This window comes from Columba livia, chromosome 2 (assembly GCF_036013475.1).
Source record: "Columba livia isolate bColLiv1 breed racing homer chromosome 2, bColLiv1.pat.W.v2, whole genome shotgun sequence".
Taxonomy (NCBI): domain Eukaryota; kingdom Metazoa; phylum Chordata; class Aves; order Columbiformes; family Columbidae; genus Columba; species Columba livia.
In genome coordinates this window covers 112,057,114-112,066,244 of record NC_088603.1, presented here as the reverse complement: position 1 = coordinate 112,066,244, position 9,131 = coordinate 112,057,114, and the positions used below count along the sequence as shown (strand labels likewise).

At 53.4% G+C, this 9,131-nt stretch overlaps 1 protein-coding gene across 4 annotated transcripts; it reads left to right on the top strand.

Annotated features, from left to right (window-relative positions):
* The first annotated feature begins 3,204 nt into the window (after nucleotides 1-3,204).
* Nucleotides 3,205-8,735, top strand: ADCYAP1 (adenylate cyclase activating polypeptide 1). Of its 4 annotated transcripts, none has more exons than XM_065053273.1 (5): nucleotides 3,205-3,368; nucleotides 4,675-4,782; nucleotides 6,744-6,878; nucleotides 7,387-7,482; nucleotides 8,340-8,735. In XM_065053273.1, the coding sequence occupies exons 2-5, from the start codon at nucleotides 4,682-4,684 to the stop codon at nucleotides 8,524-8,526; spliced, it is 519 nt and encodes a 172-aa protein (XP_064909345.1). In that variant the 5' UTR covers nucleotides 3,205-3,368; nucleotides 4,675-4,681; the 3' UTR covers nucleotides 8,527-8,735. The 4 variants fall into 4 exon arrangements, with proteins under 4 accessions (XP_064909345.1, XP_064909343.1, XP_064909344.1 ...); XM_065053271.1 differs by lacking the exon at nucleotides 3,205-3,368 and adding an exon at nucleotides 3,575-3,712; XM_065053272.1 differs by lacking the exon at nucleotides 3,205-3,368 and adding an exon at nucleotides 3,647-4,386.
* The last annotated feature ends 396 nt before the right edge of the window (nucleotides 8,736-9,131 follow it).

Genomic DNA, 9,131 nt, shown 5'->3' with positions numbered 1-9,131 from the left:
TAAACATTTTGCAGCTTTTACGTAAAGAAAGCACAAGAGGGAATGGTTTAATAAAAGAAAACCAGGCCTGTGAATGAAACACTTCAGCTCTCTGTGTCCCTGAATTGATTGCAACCTAGCCTCTATGAGGAAAGCAGGGCTTTCCCGTCTCTGCCGTGGGTGCCATATCTCAGCTGGAATTGATGAGATGTTCACCAAGCCCTGGCTTCCCCTGCTTGAGTTTTAATAACTTCTGTTCTTCTGCAAGGCAACCCCTAATTAGCCATTATCAGATGACCACAGCTACACCTGTGTGACTTCATGGATGAGCTTATCTCCTTTCTGACAAGTCCATCCCTCCTAGGAGCTAGCTCTCAGGGAGGAGGAGGCTGGAAAGCCGAGAAAAGATGAAGGCTGGTGTTATGTTCATAAAGCTGATGCAGACGTGTACTCATGAGCAGACTGGTCTGCAATGGCTTCCCCATGCCATTCCACTAACAAAGGGGGTCTGAGGAGAGAAAATAACAAGGTAGATGATATATCCGTAGTATGTGCATGTGTAAGAAACAGCAGGTTGGCAGCATTGTTTGCTTTTGAGAAAGAAGAATTCATCCTTTTCTATATTGGCAGAAAAAGGTGCGCCCTTGCACAATAAAACTACATATTCTAGGTCTGTCAGCCTTTCAGGTTGCTTATAAAATATGCAGCTAAGGTGGCACATACTGAGGAAACATGGATATAGTGGCTGGACATGCAACAAGTGTGCATGAGATATCATCCAGCTCTATGGACCAATACAGATCCTGACTGTTTGGTAGATTACTTGTGGCATTTTTAGAAAATATGCATAAATATGGAAAAAAAAAAGAAAAAAATTAAAAGGAGGGGGAGCATTCTGAGGATTAGAAGAGATACCCATCATAGCACATGATAAAATATATTCCTTTGAAATAAACCTATGGCAGTAGATTTTAGAACAGTCAGTCCCAGTCAGGCTTAATAAGGCTCAGAGGATGTAAGCTCCCCTAGAAATATCTATAAAGTTATAATGCTTTAGTTAATAAAATAGATATTTAAAATAGCATAGTTAGGTAAATTAAAAAGTCTAATTTAAGCTGGCAGGAGAAAGATGAAGGAAATCCTGCCAGTGAAAAAAACCTACTTTTCTTCATATGCTTCCTTAGGAGTTTGCCTTAGAGGCAAGTATTATAAACCTTAAATCCCTCTCAGGCTTGAAATGACAGAATTACCTAGAAATTTACTTGTACACAGAGACCAGATTTAAACTTTTACTTATTCAACCTAAACCGCAGCCATGTCATATGCATATTCCCGTTGCACACGCACACCCGTGAAGTAGACTGAAATGCTATGAGACTTTTATTGGCGTGAATCATGTGTGAGTTACTCACCCTAAAAGAGATCTTAGAAGTTGTATTTTTTTGCAAACGATCCTGACATCCCTCCTGCGTGTGCAGTATCACCGGGGTGGCACCAGGTCGCTATGCAGGGTCTGGAGCTCCAGGTTTATTTTACGGGAATCTGTATCTCTGTGCTGCTGATGCCCAATATTTCAGGCATCCTGGTACTTTCTGTGAGGATCTCGGGGAGTGGGGAGGAAGGGGAGGAAATAAGGCGGTGTAAATAACAAGTAGCTGAAATAGCTTTTCTAAAGTGAAAACAGACACAGCTTTAGAATATGTTGCCCGTGATTCTGGTCTATTTGGCAAGAGGGTACATTTCTTTCCTGTTCTTCAGGCTGAGTATGTCGTTCAAGCCCACAAACCGAAATTACCTACATAATCCCTGACACGCTTGTTTCTAGAAAAAAAAAGAAAAGCAACAACAAACCAACAAAACCACACCGTATTTACACCCCAAAACGCCACAGCCCCCAAAGCCCACTGCTGGCAGCGAGGGAAGGCAGCGGGCAGCCGTTCCCCGCCAGCCGCTTTCACAGCCGGGAGTCCGCCGGGGACCCCGCGGGGGTTCTCCCGAACCTTCCCCAGCCGGGGAATGGGGCACCTCCGCTTCCCCCGCCCGATGGCGGCTCCGCGGCGGCGGCCGCAGGCGCACTGCTGACCGCGCGGTGGCGCCCTCCGCTCACGGACGATCCGCGCTGGCGCAGCGCCCGCCGCTCCCCGCGCTCCGCGGTCGCGGAGCGGGGGAGCGGCGGGCGCTGCGCCAGCCTCCGCCGGCGGGAAAGCCCATAAGGTCCTGCTGAGTCCCGAGTCCTGTCCCCAACTCCTGCCCGCCCCGGCATCACCGTCCGTGACCATTTCTACGGGAGTAATTCATTCACGTTAAATTTCCTTTATCTCCGGAAAATATTGAAGCCTTAAATTACCATAATAGGAGTGTAATTGTATGGCGTGTTTTTTGTTGTTGTTTTTGAGAAATCGATTTGGGCTCAAATAACTCATCTAAGCGTGTTACACCAAACCCATTCAGATAGGAAACAGGAGAACTAAATTATTGCTGCTTCCTGAACTCTCTGCTTATGATCCCAATAATTAAAATGTGCAGTAATGGCTCCTGTAACCTGTATTTCTTTGGGTAATTCTCGGAAATGAAGGGCTGGTTTTCGGCAGCTGAGGGAGGAAAGCGCGGAGACGAGCGCAATCGCAGCGGCCGGCAGACGGCCGGTGGTCCGCTTCCGGCGCTCGCATCCCTTGGGGCAAAACAATCCCGGTGGCGGGGAACTCCCCAGAGAAGGGATTTCCCTCTCAGTCCCTCAGGCAAATCAACTTTTTTTTTTCTTTTTTTTTCTTTTTTTATTTTCTTTCTCTCATGGCGATCCTCTCCCCCCCCGCTCTGGCCAGCGCTAAGAGTGGCACATCTGTCTCTGCACAAGGCGGAGAAGGGGAGAGGGTCGGGCCAAGGAATGGAGAGGAAGCCACCCCCGCCGCACCCGAGTCGCGGCGGCCGCGCATGGGACCCTCCCCGCGAGGAGGCCGTGGGGCCCGTCCCCCGCGCCCCGCGGCTGCAGCGCACGCGGAGCGGTTACGGAGCTGCGAGTTTCGCCGGGGGGAGCCTCGCGTAATGAAAACAATGTTAACAATCCTTAAAGAAAAAAAAAAAAAAAAAGAAAAAAAAAAAAAAGAAAAAAAATAAAAAAAGAAAAAAAATAACACCAAACACAGGGACCCAGGGAAAAAAGCAGAAGGCTCTATCCCTAAACAGGGGGCTCCGCGCTGCTGCTGCTCCGCCTGTGCGCTCAGCGCCGGGCAGCTCCGCGGGGGCTCGAGCCCAGCGGTGGCCCCGGGATCCGGCGTGGGTGGGCTGGCCCCGCGGAGAGACGCGGAACAAAGCTACGGGGAAGTCTGCCAGGTCCGCGGACCCCCATCCCAAACCGCCCTACTCCACCTCCTGGTCCTTTCCCACGGCAGGTAAAACTTGACCGTGATGAGCGTCCTTTTAGGTTTGTGGGATGGGTTGTGGGGGTTTTCTGTGTGCTGCTGTTTGGTTGTTGATTTTTTTCCTTTTTTTTTTTTTTTTTTTGTGGGGGGGGGAAGTGTGAGTTGGTGTTTATGAGAAGCTTTATGACTCCTCGTAAGCTCATCTTTGAGGACGACACAGAACTGTGTTCCTTGAGGAATTGGGGTGGTGACGTCTTTTCTGATACCCGATTATTACGTGACTGGGGGAAAAAAAAAAAAAAAGGCATTTGATTCATGAATAAAAATCCGGACACCACCACGGGGGCAACAAACAATATTGCCCGTCCTCAAAGGTAACAAGCAGGCAAATGTTTACGAAGAGGGCTCTTGCTGAAGCGGGGTGTTTGCAAAGATTTTGTTGCTAATTGCGTATCAGACGGAAGGCTGCAGAAGGCTGGTCAAGTTTGGAGCCACCGAGCAGGAAGAGAAGAGGAGAAGGCTGAAGGCGCTCAGTGAGGGGAGAGATCTGGGGAAGACAACATCGCACGCAGCCAGCCCGCGGCTCCCCGCCTCCGCTCCCTCCCGGGCTCGCTTGCTTTCTTCCCCCTTCCCCTGCGCTCCCTTCTCCGGCGACATCTCGCTGCATCCTTCTTTCTCCCTTTTCTTGCACAGGCTCCACTCCAGATCTGTGCTGCTACCTACAAACTTTTTTCATTTATATATATATATATTTTTTTTTTTCCTTCTCTCTCTGTTTTTCTTTTTGGAGTGGATTCCCCTAAAACCGGCAAACAACTAACTGCTGCTTTTGCGTCTTCTTCATCCCGCGGGTACTTCACCCATCGGAGAGGCGATGCCACGAGGGTTTTAACTCCTTTCGACCTTAACTTGGGAGACAGCTCTATTTTTGACCCCATTTGGGGTATTTTTTGATTTTTTTTTTTTTTTTTATATTTTTTATTGTTAAGACCTGCCCTTTTAGTTTCGCAGCCAAACGCTCTTAGTGCCAGGTGTTTAGAGTTTAATGGTAAGGACACGAGGCGGCTCTCCGGGCCTTCCTGCAGCGCTCCCGGGGAGGGCGGGCGGGCACCGACGGGGCGGGTAGCGGCGGCAGCGCTCTGCGCCGGGCACCGCTCCGCGCCTCTCCACGCCGGCACCCGGCTGTTCAGAGCTCTTACCCCAGAGACCGCGCTGCCTTCCTCCCCCGCAGGCTCGACCGGGGGCTTGGTGGGACGTGCGGTGTTTTTTTTTTTTTTTTTTTTCTTTTTTTTTTTTTTTTTTTTTTGACAGCGGTTTTCCTTTCCCCTCCGCACAGAGTGGCAATGTGTAGCAAAGCGATCCTAGCACTCCTGGTCTATGGCATAATAATGCACTGCAGCGTCTACTGCTCACCTGCGGCCGGACTTCAGTACCCGGCGCTCAGGTAGGTTCGTCCCTCGCCCGAGGGCTCCTTCGGGACCCCTTCAGGCCCCCGCTGGCCCGGATCTGCTGGGGGCAGGGAAATCTCACCAGGGAGGAAAATAGAAGGGGACAGGGATGGGGAGTCACCAAATAAACCCCATTCCACTTAGGCTGTGTGCCTACCCTGTCCGCCCCAGGAGAGGAGCCGCCGGGAGGGTCAGAGAGGGAGGGGAGTCCCCTCCCGGCTGCAGCACTGGCTTCCCCCAGGGCCACTGCCCGGTGTCCTTGCTCGGTTAACTTGCGGCTTCTTGTCCCTGGGGAGAGTGGGACCTGATCTGCTGCACCTCGGCGGAGCGGCCCGAAGTCTCGGCCGCATCTCGGCGGGGCCCAGCAGCTCCCCTCCGCCTGCCACCTACCCTACACGAGCCTTGGCTGCTTTCGATTGCCCGCAGCTCGCCCAGGGTGAACGGTGAGCATCGCCTGCCCGGAGCGGGGGCAGCGGTGAGGGACACAGGTGCGTCGTTGTTTGCAAGCTTGCGGGAGCTGTCATGGTTCGTGTGGCAGCACTGGAGTTGACGGGGATTCCTCTGTTTACCTGTCTGTATACGACCCCTCTTCTCAAGGTGGAAAGCGGCTGGCACCAGGCTTTTTGGTTGTCTGTGGGTGTTAGGAGTTGTCTCGCTAGGCTCCAGCTCAGGCTGATGCCTGTACCGGCCCTTTCCACTGGGGACCCAGGGACGTTTGGACCCCGCTGTGTTCGCGACAGGAGTGTGGGACTCCCAGAGTCGTCGGCACAAGAGAGTTTGCCATCCTGTGCTGTGGCTGGGGGTGCAGGGTACCCGGGCCGGGACAGCCTCTGGCAGCCTCGTCCCATCCTGCTTGTAGCCTGCTTGGGGGACCGATGTTGCTTTACCTGGGGAGAGTTTCGGGCTAGGTGTTGTTGCCCTGCCTCACCGGCACTTATCTCTATTCCGGGGTGCCCTACGGGGGACACTACCTTACGGCTCAGCTGTGAGCCAGGGGCAATGCGGGGCGCGCAAGGCTGTCCGAGGAGGGTGTCCTTTTTGGAGCTCAAAGATGTCCTTGCACGAACTGGGAGTCCGTCGGGGCTGGCTGAGAGTAGTCCCTTTCCCCTCCCCGGGCAGAGGGCCTGCGGGGCAGCGGTCTCGGTGGCCTGCTGGGCCATTAGCCGGCAGGAACCCGGCTCTCTTCGTTCGAGAGCCTGAATTAGCAGGAGTGAAACACTTTAGCGGCATCTATTATTAATACCTCCGCTAAAGCTCACAGACAAAAATAGCTGCCTGTAACGTACAATGACCTACATCACACTGCAGAGAGGGAGGCAGAGAGCGGGAGGGGGAGCGGGGGGGGGGGAGGGGGGAGGACAAAACTGGCGAGATCTCAAAGGGCAGAGGCACCATTCAACGAAAAATAACAACAGGAGAAGCCCCCTCCGGCCCCGTGGGCTCTGTGGGGAGGAGCGGGGCGCGGTCCCCGGCCCCGGCGGCGGGGACTGCCGTTCCCCGCCCCATCTCCTCCGGGGAGGCTGCTTGGCTCCCGCCCAGCCCCTGGCACACAGACGCGTGTGTGTGGCTGTGTGTGTGTGTGCGCGGCAGCCGGCACGCCTGTGCCTGCGTGCGCTCCGCTCGCGAAGCGCCAGCCATGGCCGTGGCAGAGAGAGGCTGTTTCTCGGGCCGGGGCGGGGGTGACGGGGGTGGCGGGGATGTTTGGGGCTTTTCTTAGAGCACGTCTGACGGCGGTTGTGTTTCCTCCCCCGTGGTCCTGCCCCGCAGAGAAGGCGGAGGGCGGGGATGGGGAACAGGCAGGCGCAGGGAGGGAATGGGGGCAGAGGGACGGGGCTCCTGGGCACCCGGGCCGGCTGTGCAGGGGGGTGAGCACCAAGGCAGCCAGGAGCCGGCGTCGAAGATCGGAGCGCTCCGCGGAGCCCGGCTGACTCTTTCCCCTTGCTGCTGTCGTTGCCAGGCTAGAGGATGAAGTCTACGACGAGGACGGGAATACTCTGCAGGACTTCGCCTATGACCACGAACCCCTCGGCATAGCGAATCCGTCCTCCATGATCGGCGAGATGTACACCTTGTATTACCCGCCGGAAAAGAGGTGACTGCAACTCGCGGGGTGTCACGCGTGAATACTGAGCCGGGAGCAAAACGGGTCTGGCGGAGCAGATTAGGAGAAAAATTATAATAGTACCAAACAAACCAACCAAAAAAAAAAAAAAAAGAGTGTACATATATATACATAAGTTCTGAACCCAAACAAACGACCACCCTGCCGGGGTCCCGGTGTCCAGTTTAAAGCCTAGAAGAAATGGAAAAGCCGCCTTACCTCCAGAAACGCGGGGGAGGGAACGGGGGAGCCGCCCGCGCCGAGGAGGGCTAGCGATGCTCCTGCAAACGGAGCAGAAATACCTAGTCAGCGCGGAGTCGAGCAAGTGCGGCGGGGAGGGGTCTGGGTGGGGAAGAGAGATCCCGGAGGACACGGGGAAATGCCGCCTTCGGCTCGCCGGCGGGGAGGGACGGTGACCGCCACCGCCCGGGCTCCCGCACCCCGCCGCAGCTGGCTCCCGGGCCTCGCCGCTCATCCGCGGGCTCTTCCCTCCGGGCAGGCACGCCGATGGGATCTTCAACAAAGCCTACAGGAAACTCCTGGGCCAGTTATCCGCCAGGAAATATCTGCACTCCCTAATGGCCAAGCGGGTCGGGTAAGGGTTTCTGCTGTTTCTTTTTCCGCGGTGGGCGTTGGAGCTGCAGTAGCGCAGGCACTTAAAAGGCCGTAGCTGGAGGGAACACAGCTGCCCCGGCCGGGGCTGGGAATTTGTTGCGCTGGGGTTGGGGGTGTCCGGCTCCCCAAAACTCAGCCGCCCCCTGGAGCGGTTTCCAGCCCGCTCCCGGCGTAGAGTGAGCCCGGCTGTCAGCGCAGACATTCACAGCGATTTGTTTGGTTTAATTCGCTCGGGCATATATACATATATATATATATATATATATGTATATGCGTGTATATATATATGCATATATATGTATATATATGTGTATGTGCATGTATATGTGTATATATATATTTCTCTATAATTTTTTGCTATTGGCCGATTTAAAATTAAGAAGTTGGGCAGCTTCCCCGGTCTGCTGGAGGGAGGCAGTCTTACGGAATCGATAACCAAGGGCTTGGCTGAGGCGGGGGGCGAAGGATGAGCTGCAGCCCTGCGCCGGGCGGGGCTCCCCGTCGCCGGTGGGGCAGGGGCGAACCCAATGCCACCCGCCGCCCCTCGGCAGAAGGTAACACGTTAATAAAGCCCCGGGGAGAACAGCTTTCCCTGCCACAATGAATAATTCATAGCTGGGAGATATTGTCTCTCCCGCCGCCGCCTCTTACGAGCACCGCCTCAAGACCCGGGTTTCGGTGCGGCCTTTGTCTCCCCGCGCATCTTCCGCGCAACGTGTTGCGTGGGGGGGCAGCGGCCGATGCGGGGCTGCTGAGGGCCGGGAGGGCGGTGCGGAGGGGCGCGGAAGGGGGCGGAGCGGCCCCGCCTGATGCGATTGTGCTTCTCGGTGCTTGCAGCGGTGCCAGCGGCGGCCTGGGGGACGAGTCGGAACCGCTGACCAAGCGGCACATAGACGGCATCTTCACGGACAGCTACAGCCGCTACCGGAAACAAATGGCTGTCAAGAAATACTTAGCAGCTGTCCTGGGGAAAAGGTATAAACAAAGAGTTAAAAACAAAGGACGCCGAGTAGCGTATTTGTAGCGATGAGTAACCAGCCACTCCTGTGTATACAAAGTCCTGAGAGAGAGAGAGAGAGAGAGAGAAAGAGAGAGAGAGAGAAACCCAACAACAACAAAAAAATATAAACAAAAAAGTCATTTACAAACTGACTGAACAATCACCGCTCCTGTGTTATCTAAACATGTATTTATGTATGAAGTAAAGCCATTAAATGAATATTTTGATAATAATATTGTTTTTCTTTTGTACAAAGCACTAGAGAAACGCACAGATCTACTTTGTGGACCAATCATTAAGTTATATATAATATATAAATATATATAAATACTACTACGAATAGTAAAGAACAATTCTTCATATAAAGTCTGCACAAGAACAAGAATTCACCTGAGCTGTTTATGTTTTTATATAAAATAAATAGAAAAAAGGACAATCATTGTTTTGAATATTACTCCTATTTTTGTAACGGAAATTAAAAGGATAGTATTTTTATCCGCGATAGGATCGAAGACATTAATTTTCACCATTTGCTACTTACATAAAGAAGGATGCCCTGCTCGCAGGGGATTATGAGGAAAATTATTTGGGAGAATTGGTGAAGCAGATTCTTCCCCCGGTGAGTCTCA

What these genes read in the sequence shown, in the direction of transcription:
- ADCYAP1 (XM_065053270.1), top strand. Translation starts at nt 6,074, where the DNA reads ATGACCTACATCACACTGCAGAGAGGGAGGCAGAGAGCGGGAGGGGGA. An exon ending in CCCCTGGCACACAGACGCGT is followed by an intron (nt 6,346 to 6,743) that starts GTGTGTGGCTGT and finishes TGTCGTTGCCAG; the next exon opens with GCTAGAGGATGAAGTCTACG. An exon ending in CTAATGGCCAAGCGGGTCGG is followed by an intron (nt 7,483 to 8,339) that starts GTAAGGGTTTCT and finishes CGGTGCTTGCAG; the next exon opens with CGGTGCCAGCGGCGGCCTGG.